This window comes from Phoxinus phoxinus (genome assembly GCF_949152265.1).
Source record: "Phoxinus phoxinus genome assembly, chromosome: 1".
Classification (NCBI taxonomy): Eukaryota; Metazoa; Chordata; class Actinopteri; order Cypriniformes; family Leuciscidae; genus Phoxinus; species Phoxinus phoxinus.
In genome coordinates, this window is record NC_136876.1 from 52,052,233 (window position 1) to 52,067,240 (window position 15,008).

At 39.4% G+C, this 15,008-nt stretch overlaps 1 protein-coding gene across 4 annotated transcripts in view; it reads left to right on the forward strand.

Annotated features, from left to right (window-relative positions):
- The window catches only part of cep112 (centrosomal protein 112), a gene marked incomplete at its 3' end in the record, with an annotated part of 233,392 nt that overhangs the window by 108,189 nt on the left and 110,195 nt on the right, over window positions 1-15,008 (forward strand). For 3 of the 4 annotated variants that reach the window (XM_079622922.1, XM_079622924.1, XM_079622923.1), the window contains one exon: window positions 11,897-12,004. In XM_079622922.1, the coding sequence (XP_079479048.1) occupies window positions 11,897-12,004 (108 nt within the window). Of the gene's footprint in view, window positions 1-11,896; window positions 12,026-15,008 lie in introns of all 4 variants that reach the window. The other variant, XM_079622921.1, reaches the window with a different exon arrangement.

The window sequence follows — 15,008 nt, forward strand, 5'->3', positions numbered from 1 at the left end:
GGCGCACAGCAGCGTCAGGCGCAAGTGTGTTTTGCGACGCACTTATCATTTTCACGTCCTGCGCCACGATGTTTAAATAGCAAATGCATTTGTGCCCATCTGTGTGTCCATGGGTACACACCCATTACTCATTAAGAGAATAGGGACAACCATGCGCCGGGAGCACCGACCATTTCCCCCCGTCGTTAAACTCGCAAAAGTGGATTCGGACACGGCCGTGTGCTTGAGATCATGCGCTTAGATATGGGCCCATAGTGTCAAAAAGGCCAAATAACCTATTGTGATGCCTCCATTGGCTTCCTCAGCTGCCTTAAAGGGGTGGTATAAGCCCTTTTCACAAGATGTAGTCTCTGATGTCCCCAGAGTGTGTGTGTGAAGTTTTAGCTCAAAAGTCAAGTCAAGTCAAGTCATCTTTATTTATATAGCGCTTTTTACAATACAGATTGTATCAAAGCAGCTTCACAATTATAACATGAAAATACAAAAAAAATAATTGAAAATAATTGAATATTAAATGTCCCCAACTAAGCAAGCCAGAAGGTAAGGCAACAGCGGCAAGGAACCAAAACTCCATCAGGTGACAGAAGGGAGAAAAAAACCTTGGGAGAACCCAGGCTCAGTCGGGGGCCAGTTCTCCTCTGGCCAATGAGTGAACAGTGTATGAAGTTCAGAAAGAATTTGTCCAGTTCCGGTTGGTTGAAGTCGGAGTGGAGAGGAGGAGAGACTGGTTGACACTTCAGGTCAGCGGCGTCGTCGTGTCCTGGCGCTGGTCCTTCATCAGATCTGGATACGGCCTGGTTCCGGTGGACAGCAGTAAACCTCGGGATAGACAGAGAGACTAATATTAGCGTAGACGCCATCCTTCTTATGATGTACCAAGTACATCAGGATTAAGGGAAGTGTTCCCGGTCCCGGCTGTTCTAAACTATGCAGCCTAATTATAAGTCTATAATGTGTTATGTGTATGCTAGGCCGAAGAGATGTGTTTTTAGTCTAGATTTGAACTGACAGAGTGTGTCTGCTTCCCGGACAATGTTAGGAAGACTGTTCCAAAGTTTTGGTGCTAAGTAGGAAAATGATCTACCGCCAGCAGTCGATTTTGATATTCTAGGTATTATTAACTGGCCGGAATTTTGAGATCGCAGTAGACGTGAAGGACTATAATGCGTTAAGAGCTCGCTCAAGTACTGCGGAGCTAAACCATTTAGTGCTTTGTAAGTGATCAGCAATATTTTAAAATTTATACGATGTTTAATAGGCAGCCAATGCAGTGTTGACAGAACAGGGCTAATATGGTCATACTTCCTGGTTCTAGTAAGAACTCGAGCTGCTGCGTTTTGAACTAGCTGTAGTTTGTTTGTTAAGCGTGCAGGGCAACCACCCAGTAGAGCATTACAATAATCTAGCCTTGAGGTCATAAACGCATGAACTAATTGTTCTGCATTATTCATTGAGAGCATATGACGTAATTTAGATATATTTTTAAGATGGAAGAAAGCGGTTTTACAGATACTAGACACATGACTTTCAAATGAAAGATTGGTATCAAAGAGCACACCCAGGTTCCTAACCGACGACGAAGACTTAACAGAGCAGCCATCAAGTGTTAGACAGTACTCTAGGTTATTACGTGTGGAAGTTTTTTGTCCAATAATTAGAATCTCTGTTTTTTCTGAATTTAGTAGTAGGAAATTACTAGTCATCCAATTTTTTATATCAGCTATGCATTCCGTTAATTTTGTGAATTGGTAGGTTTCGTTAGGTTTTGAAGAAATATACAGCTGAGTATCGTCGGCATAACAGTGAAAGCTAATTCCATGTTTCCTAATGATATCTCCTAATGGTAGCATATACAGAGTGAACAGCAGCGGTCCTAGTACTGAGCCTTGTGGTACGCCATACTGAACTTGTGATTGATAAGACATCTCTTCATTTACTGCTACAAACTGATAACGGTCAGATAAGTATGATTTAAACCATGCTAGTGCAATTCCACTTATGCCAACATAATGTTCGAGTCTATTTAAAAGGATGTTGTGGTCAATGGTGTCAAATGCAGCACTAAGATCCAGTAATACTAATAGAGAGATACAACCACGATCGGATGATAAGAGCAAATCATTTGTGACTCTAACGAGAGCTGTCTCGGTACTATGGTACGGTCTAAATCCGGACTGAAAATCCTCGCAGATATCATTTCTTTCAAGAAAGGAACACAGTTGTGAGGATACTGCTTTTTCTAATATCTTTGACAGAAATGGCAGATTAGAGATCGGCCTGTAATTGACTAGTTTTGTAGGATCAAGTTGCTGTTTTTTAACAAGCGGTTTAATCATAGCTAGCTTAAAGGTTTTTGGTACGTATCCTAGAGACAAAGATGAATTAATGATATTAAGAAGAGGATCTATGACATCTGGAAGCATCTCTTTCAGCAGCTTAGTCGGTATAGGGTCTAACATGCACGTTGTCGATTTAGATGATTTGACGAGTTTGCAAAATTCTTCCTCTCCTATAGCAATGAATGAATCAAATTTTCCCTCAGGGAGACTACAATGCACTTCCTGATGCGATACTGTATTAGACGGTTGCATAGTTATAATTTTGTCCCTGATATTATCGATCTTATAAGTGAAGAAGTTCATAAAGTCATTACTGCTGTGTTGCTTGGAAACTTCTGGGCTTGAAGCTTTCTTTTTCGTTAGTTTAGCCACTGTTTCAAATAAATACCTAGGATTATGTTTATTTTCTTCTAATAGGGTTGAAAAATAAGCAGATCTAGCAGCTTTTAAGGCCTCTCTGTAAGCAATCGAGCTCTCCTTCCATGAAATCCGAAATACCTCTAGTTTTGTTTTCTTCCAGTTGCGCTCCATTTTTCTGGCTGCTCTCTTAAGGGCCTGAGTGTGCTCGTTGTGCCACGGTGTTGGACTATGTTCTTTAATCTTCTTTAAGCGCAGCGGAGCAACTGTGTCTAAAGTGCTGGAAAAGAGAGAGTTAAAAGTTTCTGTTGCAATATCAAGTTCTTCTAAGCTATCCGGGATGCTAAGATGATGAAACTGATTAGGAAGATTATTGATAAAGCAATCTTTAGTGGCAGAAGTGATCGGTCTAACATATTTATAACACGGAGTCGGCTTTGCAGCCTTGGCTAAATGTAATTTACACGAGACTAGATAGTGATCTGAGATGTCATCGCTCTGCTGCAGTATTTCAACGGCAGCATCAACATCTATTCCATGTGATAGTATTAGATCTAGAGTATGATTACGGCAATGAGTCGGTCCTGACACGTGTTGTCTAACTCCAATTGAGTTTATAATGTCTTTAAATGCCAATCCCAATGCATCTTTTTCATTATCTATGTGTATATTAAAGTCACCAAAAATTAGTACTTTATCTGCAGTCAATACTAATTCTGATAGAAAGTCCGCAAATTCTTTGATAAAGTCTGTATGGTGCCCTGGTGGCCTGTATACAGTAGCCAGCAGAATTTTCAAACGTGATTTATCGGTTACACTATATATTTTTACATTAAGCACCAACACTTCAAAAGAATTATATTTACAACTAGATTTCTTAGTGGTTTTGAAAATATTACTATAAATTACAGCAACACCTCCTCCTTTGCGTTTCAGACGAGGTTCATGTTTATATCCGTAATCTTGTGGGGTTGACTCATTTAAAGCAATGTAATCGTTTGGTTTTAGCCAGGTTTCTGTTAAACACAGCACATCTAGGTTATAATCTGTAATCATATCATTAACTATTAGCGCTTTTGAAGTAAGAGATCGAATATTCAGCAACCCAAGCTTTATCATTTGCTCATTTGTATTATATCTGTTTTTTATTTGTTGAAGATTAATTAAATTTTTAACCTTAGATGGGTTTGAACGTATTTTGGATTTCCAAGTTCGGGGAACAGACACAGTCTCTATATGATGATATCTAGGTGAAAGAGGCTCTATGTGATGGGATTTATCTGACCTTGGTGACGTGAGGCCGCTAGCAGACGGTCGGTTAAGCCAGTCTGTCTGCTTCCTGACCTGAGGCCCAGATTGTCATGTTTTATCTCTAAGACTATGAGCCAAATTACTAGAGAGAAGAGCAGCATCATCCCAGGAGGGATGAATACCATCTCTTTTCAACAGGTCAGGTTTGCCCCAAAAACTTTTCCAATTGTCTATGAATTCTATATTATTTCGTGGACACCACCCAGACAGCCAGCCATTGAGTGAACACAATCTACTAACTATCTCATCACTCCGGCGAACAGGAAGGGGGCCAGAGCAAATTACAGTGCTTGACATCGTACTTGCAAGTTCACACACCTCTTTAATATTAATTTTGGTGATCTCCGACTGGCGAAGTCGAACATCATTCGTGCCGACGTGAATAATAATCTTAGAGAATTTACGTTTAGCATTAGCCAGCACTTTCAAATTTGCTTTGATGTCAGGCGCTCTGGCTCCCGGCAAACATGTGACTATGGTGGCTGGTGTCTCTATTTTCACGTTCCGTGTAATAGAATCGCCAATAACTAGGGCACAATCAGAATAATTCTCAGTGGGTGTTTCACTGAGCGGGGCAAATCGATTTGTTATCGGAACGGAAAAGTGGTTTTTTGATCCGCGACTAGAGCGATCTCTCACTGTCACCCATCTGCCCTGCTGCACGGGCTCTACTTCAGCCGGAACCGACTCATGTAAAGAGTTCACTAGGCTAGGCGCATCCAAAATAGTATCTAAAGCTCTAGCACTCTTCTTACTATTCTCGATTAAAGTTTGGATGCGTGTCTCTAGTTCTGAAATCTTCTCTGTCAGCCTGACTGTCTCCTTGCATTTATCACATATAAATCCTATATTGCCGACAGAGAAGGCTATGGTAAACATGTGACAGGAAGTGCAGGTGACAATAACAGGAGAAGACATTACTCACCGTGTTTGTTGACTGATTCTTACTCACCTGGGCTTTTATGAACTCAAAGGCGCGGGCGCGCGAGAGAAAAATAAATAACTGAGCGCACGGGTGGTGCGTTAAAAGGCTAGCGAGTTAGCGTGTTGTGCTGACAATAACGGAAGCTAGCAATGTCAGGTTAATCTGAGATGTTGAGTAAGCTGTATTTAGTAGTATAAACAACTAGAATTTATAATAAATGATGGTTCAAAACAGAAAGAAATACGAAGCTAATACGAGGCTTAGACGCAGCAAACAAACTCACAGCAGCAGCAGTCACAGCGAGGCAGACAGGAGCAATCGATCTCAGAGGAGTGAGAATACCCCACAGATATTTTTATATATCATGTTAAAATCGTCACTTTTTGAGGGTGAGCAAAAACACACTGTTGTGTGTCTGTCTCTTTAAATGCAAATGAGCTTCTGCTCCCGGCACAGGGGGCGGAGCTTCAAGAGCTCGTGTCCTTTTACCTCACACACACACACACACACACACACACACACACACACACACACTGAACATTTCTAAAACCTTTTAGCCGTTTATGTTCAAACCGGAGTCAGACAATGATGGAGAGACTCAAGAAGAAGAACAACATGTAGAAGAACAGGACATTTCTGAATGGTTAGTTGATGAATTTATGCAGCTTATGTGTAGTTATCTTCTAGTCATTGATTAGCATATTCTGTCATGATAATCTATAATCGTGTTCAGGGGGCGGGGTTTATGTAAATTATAGGGTTGTGATGTCACTAACCCGGGAGGAATGTTGTGTAGTCTCTACCAGCCGTTTGTTGTAGTCCTTAAAAAGTGATTTCTGTAAAAGCAAATATCTCCCTTTGCTTTGAACTTTGAGCGTTGTAACTTTGCAGATGTTGTTTATGATCAAACAACAACATTACACACTGACTAATAACTAAGTTAGAAAAGTGAAATCACAATCATCCACCGCTTTAAGAAGCGTGTACACTGTCTGAATCACTGACTGGTATTAGATGCAGTTGTTCCTCATGTCTGCTGTATGAGTGTTTGTACATTCAGCGTTTCCATCATAACAACCGCGCTGCTCGTCTCCGCATCATCACATCAGATGCCGGAGCGCCCACCGGTTCACATCTGCGTCCAATGTGTGGCTAACAAACACTCGCGCCCTCGTTACCTCGCTGCTAAAAGCCTCTCGATTAGCCTCCGGATCACATCAGTCAAAACTCAATGATCCAATCAAAGTTAACTTGGTTTACTTTCTTAATAAATATCACTGGTCTTGTTATGAATGCTGTCTGAGTGCACATTGCTATAAAGAAAACACATCACACTTAAAATGAATAATAATCATAATCAATTATCCATGATCCAATCAAATGCGTTTCCCAAAAGAGTGGATTGTTTCTAGGTTTAAGATGCTTTGGGAAACTCAGTATTTCCTGCTATTGTGTTCTTTCACTCAGAAGCGCATCGCATTTTATTGGCTAAATTAAATTGTTATTTATGTGATTTAATTAGTCCTGTTGATTCCTTGCGAAAATTAACCGTGGTTTTACTACGATTCAAACCAAAAAAAAAAACATGGTTATTGTAGTTATTCCATGATGACCAAAAATTAAACATGGGTTTGCTACAAAAACAAAGTTTTAGTAGTTTAATTATGTTTTTTTGTGTGTGTGTGTGTGTGTGTGTGTGTGTGTGTGTGTGTGTGTGTGTGTGTGTGTGTGTGTGTGTGTGTGTGTGTGTGTGTGTGTGTGTGTGTGTGTGGTTATACAATTAGTAGTCAATACGCCAAAAAAAAAACATGTTTTTACTGCAATAAAACTATGGTTAACACTATTGTTATAATGATTGTGTAATGCTTATATTTTGTGAAGGTTACTGACTAGAGTTGTAATTTGTAGAAGACCTAGAATTGTTTTTCTATCAAATGAACTCAATCTGAAGCTTGTACTTTATATGGCGTGAACTCTTCTGTCCTGTCCTGGTCCTGCTGTGCTTATGGACACTTTTAAAGGAGTAGTTCACTTCAGAATTAAAATCTCCTGATCATTTACTCTCGCCCACGTCATCCAAGATGTTCATATCTTTCTTTCTTCAGTCGAACAGAAATGAAGGTTTGTGAGGAACACACTCCAGGATGTTCTCCATATAGTGACTTCAATGGTCCAGCGGGTCAAAGGTCCAGATGTGAGTTTTACTGATCATTAAATGCATGTTTAAAACGAACAATGATGGAATTTTGTGTCATTTGTTTCGAATTGGAACTGGGGAATCCCCATAGCCTTCGCAGGGAGCTTGATTGACAGGTGATCTGACCAATCATACTTCGCCATCCGCCATTTTGTCAGTCACGAGAATTAGTAGATTAACATGGGAGGATTTGAGCTTGAGAAGCGGAGTGTACTGACGCCTTTCCGCGGTTAAAACAACATTCATTCTGATGTTCATTCATGTTTATTTGATGCTATAAATGAACTAGAAGGAAGAGATGATCGGTTCACGAGCAGCTTTAACTGAGCGATCTGTCACGACACATTAAAGAGCCACAAAACGGTATTTATTGTTTAAATTTCTTTAAAAAATGACCAAATTTGAAAGGTGAGACTTTGTTTAATATCAAAAGTAAGCTGGTCTGTGTCTGTCAGTGTCCTCTCTGCTCCGCGATGTGTTTTTCACTGCGTAAGAACATGGTGTGTGTGTGAGAGCGGCGTAGCTTGTCGGACATAGCGACAGTAACTAAGGGCAGGGGGGCGGGTCTTTGCGAGCGGTCAATTGAGAATGCCCGTGCGATCCATCGGGATCTTAACGATGTAATCGACAACGTCGCACAGAGGAAAGCCGCTATAATGTAAGGTAGCATCTTTTTTATCTATTTGGAGCTAGGCTCGTGTGTGTAGTCATAGCAGTGAGTATTAAACAATCTGTTATGGTCAGTGTTTTTCATCTGTTATGGTGCGCATTCACCATTTTTGTTGTTGTTGTGTGGTGCGCGTAGGCTACTCCTGATTTTGTCAATAATCTCATATATGCTGTGTCTCTATTTAGGGCGGCCACTGCAAACCATCCACCATTTTATAAAAAAATAAACTTTCACATGTGACACACATTACGTAATCACGTTGAAAGGTCAAGCGTGACGTCAAGCGCCTAGAAGAACCGACCGCGTGTTTATAAAGCCAACGTGCAAAGACTGAGTCATACGCCATTTACAAAACAAATAAATAAATAAATGTTGAAACATATAATATTATAATTATTCATAAGTGTGCAGTGTCATAACTACATCACTGTTGTTTATAACAAACCAACCCGTTTGAAAATCGGTAGAAAATTGAGCAAGTTATGGTTATTTAAAAAGCACACGCACCATTAAAACACAATGTTACGAGTGAGCGAGCTGACTGTGGCAAGATGGCCGCCAGGTGCGGACGTGGTTAATATCCACTTTTAAATAAATAGTGGATTTAAGTTTTTTTATTTTTATTTAAGTGGATAAAAGTTTTTCGCCCTACATTTCTGAACCGGAACACGTGACCTTTCAACGTGATTACGTAATGTGTGTCGCATCACAGCGAGTGCAAGATGAGCATTTGTGGTTAAAAGTGTATAAATGTTTATTTCTATATAAAATAGCGGATGGTTTGTCTAGATGAGACTCTTATTCCTCGGCTGGATCGTGAGAGACTTTGAAGCTGCACTGAGACTCACATCTGGACCTTCGACCCGCTGGACCGTTGAAGTCACTATATGGAGAACATCCTGGAGCGTTTTCCTCACAAAACTGTAATTTATTTTCTTAGAAATAGTTTTACTTCTGAAGTGACCTAATCCTTTAGACATGGCGTCCTACAAGGCAGCACAGCAGTTCTCAGCACATGTGAAGTGGAGGCTGCGTCCATCTGCAAAAAGACACAGTCCTGTCATCAGGACTCATTTTCACTTGGCGGCCATCTTTGTTTCTGTTTCAATCATGCAGCTTCTGTCTCTCTGATTGGGAATTCACCAAAGCTGGTCACCAAACGTATGATAAAATGTCATATTTGAAATTACCAATTTTGTTTCTAAACGCTCAAATCCTGACAAAAAACTACATTTTTCATGCGCATGTGACGCGATGACTTCTCCAATTGACGATTGGCTCGTTTATTAATGGTTGGACTTAATCCACCATATTGTGCGTTGTACTTTCTCCCATGCGTCTTTGTGGTTGTACTTTGTACTAGTCTTTGTGTATCTAAAGTCTTTGCTAAACTCATCTCCTGTTATTCCACTGAGCGTTAGCTATATATTCAAAACTCTCTGAAATCCTTGTAAATTGAACAAATAAAGACTCGTGCCATCAGCCAGGGTCGTCGTGTTGGGCTGGTCAGGATCCGACACATTGAATGCATTGATTAGTATCGTTCATCCTCTTCTCTGTTGACAATGAAGCATCAGCAAAGCTAGCACAGCTGTTTGTGTTTCTACGAGACTCAGACAATGGCCATGTACACACGCAGGAGTGAATCCCCTAAATGATCGTTCTGTGTGCGTCCTGAATGATTGACACAGTGGTAACCATGGCAACATGTTGGCTCACGGCTGTGAACATGAAGCATGCGCTCCTGTGGGCGAGCTTGATCAGTCCTGCAGTGTGTGGCCGGTGTTTCTGGATCATCTTGCTATGTTTGTGTCATGTGGTCGAATCCCAACATGCTTTGTACATGCACGCTAAATAAAGCAATCGGATTGATGTGCGCGTTCATATGCCACAAGCTTTACACTGGATTTGATCTTTTGATCTTTACACAAGTGACCCTGGACCACAAACCCAGTCTGGAGTCACACGGGTATATCTGTGGCAATAGCAACTATACATTGTACGGGTCAAAATTATCCATTTTTCTTTTATGCCAAAAATCATGAGGATATTAAGATCATGATCCATGAAGATATTTAGTAAATGTCCTACCGTAAATATATAAAACATGTATTTTTGTGAGTGAATGCAGCACAATCGTGAACATAAATGCACAACTTTAAAGGAGATTTTCTCAATGTTTAAATTTTTTTGCTCCTCAGATTCCAGATTTACAATAGTTGTGTCTCGACCAAATATTGTCCTATCCTAACAAACCACACATCAATGGAGAGATTATTTATTCAGCTTTCAGGTGATTAATACATCTCAATTTTTTTAAAATGTATCCATGTAATCCATGGTTTTGTGGTCCAGGGTCACAATTAAGCCGTGGTTTGCACATAGATATATAAGTGTGTGTGTGTGTGTGTGTGTGTGTGTGTGTGTGTGTGTTGTACTAATGGTCATGTAGTTGTGGGCAAGCGTTCGGCTCTCTCTGGACTCCCACATTCTGCTCATGTTGTTTCTGATTCACCTTCCTCTCTCCACCAGCGATCATCATGTGTCCCACATCAAAGTCTTCCTCAACTCCCCCCCCCCCCCCCCCCCTCTCTCTCTCTCTCTCTCTCTCTCTCTCTCCCTCTCTCCCTCTCTCTCTCTCTCTCTCTCTCTCTCCCTCTCTCTCTCTCTCTCTCTCCCACCCTCTCTCTCTCTCTCCCACCCTCTCTCTCTCTCTCCCACCCTCTCTCTCTCTCTCTCTCTCTCTCTCTCTCTCTCTCTCTCTCTGAGGTTTATACATCACATGTAAGTTGAATAAATAATCTCTCCATTGATGTGTGGTTTGTTAGGATAGGACAATATTTGGTCGAGACACAACTATTGTAAATCTGGAATCTGAGGAGCAAAAAAATGTAAACATTGAGAAAATCTCCTTTAAAGTTGTGCATTTATGTTCACGATTGTGCTGCACTCACTCACAAAAATACATGTTTTATATATTTACGGTAGGACATTTACTAATTTACTCTCTCTGGAGAACGGGACACGGCATTGACTTACACATACATACTAATGTTTCATTAGTTAACTACCTTAGTTAACATGAACTAATAATGATCAATACTTCTACAGCATTTGTTAATCTTAGTTAGTATTAATTTCAACATTTACTAATACATTATTAAAATCAAAGTCTGTATTTGTTAACATTAGTGAACTAACATGAACACACAATGAACAGCTGGATTTTTATTAACTAACATTAACAAAGATTAATAAATACTGTAACAAATGTGTTGTTCATTGTTAGTTCATGTTAGTTAATACATTAACTAATGTTAACTAATGAAGCTTATTGTAAAGTGTTACCGATTTATTTAATCCTTTATGCTGATCAAATGTCCTAACTCTCCTTATAAAACCAAAATATGTTTTTGTACGGAGAACCATCATGATAATACAGGACACACAGACACACACACACACACCTTCAGCGTGACACATGACACTCACTACAATAATGCTATAAATAAACACAGGTTTGCCAGTATTTTGCGGAAAAAAAAAGAAAACATAACATTTTCAACCAAATGGACAGGTACAAGAGTCATTATTAATATATTTCATTCAATAGCAAAAAGTGTCATCAATTATACATCAACTATATTTCAGTATCTGTGTTGTGCTTATTAAATATCGCTTCATTTACTTATCGACACGTTATTATTAATGACTACGGTAACGTGCACCAATGTTTTATTTTATACAATAATCAGATGTTTACACGACACGAGCGAAACTCAAACTTCATTATTCTGATTATCCACTAAGACGTGTGGTTATATTCAACGCCGTTCTTCATAACGTCACGTAGTTCATTCATGAAGGTGTGTACATGTGTAATAATGTGATTATGAGTGTTTATTGTGATTAAAATCGGCGTAGTTTAAAGCGATCATCTACAATGACGAGCTTAATCGCATTAGTTAGATAGAAGAGCTGCGTTTACATGAGGTAAAGTTTAATCACAGTATGGCCAGATCCCATCATGAGGGTGCATGTGTAAGTGTCTGTGTGAGCCGTGAAGAGAAAGATCAAGTATCATGTTGTGATTGCAGATGGAGAGAGTGGAGTGTGATCTGAGTCGCTCCAAGTGTCTCCGGGAGAAGCAGAGTAAGGAGTTCGGTGTCCAGATGGAGGAGTTGCAGCGGCGCTACGAGCAGCAGGTCACGGCTCATTTACATCACGTTAAGTGTGACCAATAATCATGCAGTGTCATTACACTGGGCATGCTCAGATCCTGTGATTGGATGGGCTGCCCACATATAGGTTTGTTTCGCAATTTAAAATCCCTTATCATATCCTTACATTCAGTCTCCAGTTACACCTGATTAAAAAACTCATTTATTCTCCGTTTAATCAAAATCCAATCAACTGATAAGATGCTACCTTAAAAAAAATATATATTGACTGACAGGAATGTGTGTATCTCCATCTTTTAGTGAAATATTGTTCACCTCAATCTTATCACTTTGCTATTTAGCAGTACATTATATTGCAGATTAAGCCACTTATGTTGCCAAACAATGGATTTTATGTAAAATTATCATTTGAGACGCAGAATAGATATAGCTAGATATATGATTTATAATATAATATAGTCGGGATGCATGTTTGTTCATGAATTTCCATTCATTTTAGCTCATAGCTGATATCGACATACATTTATTTTTCCCCTTTGTTTGGAAAACAATTATACATTTTATTTAATTTTTTTTTCAGTTAGTATTGAGCAAAAACTTTTTTTTCTTTTTCTTTGTGGTTTCAGAGTTCTCAGGTCTCCTTACCAAAAGATAAATAAATGTTAATAAAGTTATTTTTATAATGAGAGTACATTCAAATCTCAAAAAATAACAATAATAAAGTCAGTCACAGTTTTTTCCCCCTTAAAGGAACACTCCACCGTTTTTGAAATAGGGCTTATTCACCGTCCTTCCTGCATTTAGATAGGTGGGCAAATGCAGTTTTGTCTCAGTGCATTAGTTTGGCAGGGTCACCGCTAGCTTAGCTTAGCATAATGAATGGAATCCTTTGTTGCCAGCTAGCATGTATCCTGAGTAAAAGTGATCAGAAAAATAAAAGCGCTTGGGACTATATTGGGGCGAAGCACTGCTACTTGGGCGCAGAGATATCACACAACACCTGAAATCCCACAACTTCCGTCAACATACCGCCGTGAATGTTAGCTGGCTATAGCTGATATCTCTGCGCCCAAGTAGCAGTGCTTCGCCCCAATATAGTCCCAAGCGCTTTTATTTTAATTTATAAGTCAATATCTGCTTAGGAAATCGCCTAGTCTTAATCTACATCGCTATTTGTACTCGTTGTGAATACGCAGGCCACAAGAAGTAATTAGGTGGGGTTTTTATTGTTTATTTTTTATATCACTTTTACTCATGCTAGCTGGCAACAAAGGATTCCATTCATTATGCTAAGCTAAGCTAGCGCCGACTAAAACAATGCATGCACTGAGACAAAAATGCATTTGCCCACCTATCTAAATGTAGGAAAGACGGTGAATAAGCCCTATTTCAAAAAACGGTGGAGTGTTAAACGCTTATTAAATTATATTTATATTAAACGGTTCCTTTAATATTTCTAGAATCGGAATGCCAAAATATAATATATTTTACAGAAATCCGTCATTGAAGAAGCTAAACACAGATGTGTATCTATTAAACTGACAGACTGGACTGATGAAACCTGCAACGATAAGTCTACTATTAAAGCATGAATTTGATGTAAACAATAGATCTATGTAATATTCATAGTTCATAGGGGGCATAATGCATTAGCCCTACAGTTACACTATGAAATAGTATTTAAACCTATTAAAAAAAATTCACTCACAATTCTGACCTTTTTCCCGCAATTGCGAGTTTATATCGGGTTATAAACGGTTGATGTCACATAACCTGTATAAACAGTGTATATATGAGAGGAAAAAAGGAAGAATATCGAGTTTATATCGTACAATTGTGATTTGTCTTCTTAATTGTGAGATATGATCTGTTTGCTAACACTCAAATGGTCTATACCTTTTGCGAGAGGTGATAACATCTGGTAGCCAGAGTTTTTGCAAAAACAGTGATTGTTCATTAAGTCCCCCTGTAGTCGACCATTTTATCCCTTAAAACTCATCTTTGATCACCAGAATGACATATTTAAACGTTTTTTCCATGAAAATGTTTTCGTCATGCCTTAAAATATCTTGATTGTAACTCGACACACTTGCCTCATTTAGTATGCACGGTTCTATGAATATGCAAATGAGCCCCGCCTCCACTCACTCACTCACTCACTCAGCTCAGAGATCCACTGGTTGACGATCACACGTTGATCTGATTGGTTACAAGGTAGTGTGTGACGTCAGAAACACCAGCGATTTCAAACCGTGTGTTTGAGACTGTCTTTGGTTCACTGCAGTTTTAATACTCAGCAATGCTGTCGACTTATGAACTTACACATGGTTAAAGCGTATTAAAAACACCACATAGACATATAAACAACATTAAAAGCTGGATTTTTTAACTTTTTGAACGGAGAACAATAGAAGCAATCAAATCAACAATAGGGCAATAGGGCTAGTCGCAGTTCATCTAGCACATGTACAGTAGCACGGTTTCTGAATAGGAAAGGGGAATACAGTTATATCAAAACTGCATAACAAGTGCTACATACTTAAAAAATAAAATTAAAAAATAAAAGATCAAGCTGACCATTATTCATCTTTACGCTGTTGTTCTCTCTTTCATCTGCGTCGGGAATATCACAGATGACACCGGGTCAGAGTGAGTGTTTGTACAGTAACTCACGGATCCCACTTTGACTCACTTCATATTTCTACCGTTGAAGAGCAGCTTTATTGACCTTGTTCCTGTGGCAGCTCATTATTACTTGTGAACTTGCCCACACAATGCATTGTGGGCGCTCTTTGCTTTTTCTCAGGTTATTTAAAAACCGAGACAAATAAATTCCTGGCTGAATTTCTCATCTTTAGGGTTTGTGTTCAGCGGTGGGTGAGAATGACCAGAGCGGGACGTGACACTAACACTAAACGCCCAACACCCAGACAATATGTGACCCTGGAGCACAAAACCAGTCACATGGGTCTGAAATTGAGATTTATACATCACATGAAAGCTGAATAAATCATCTGTCCACTGATGT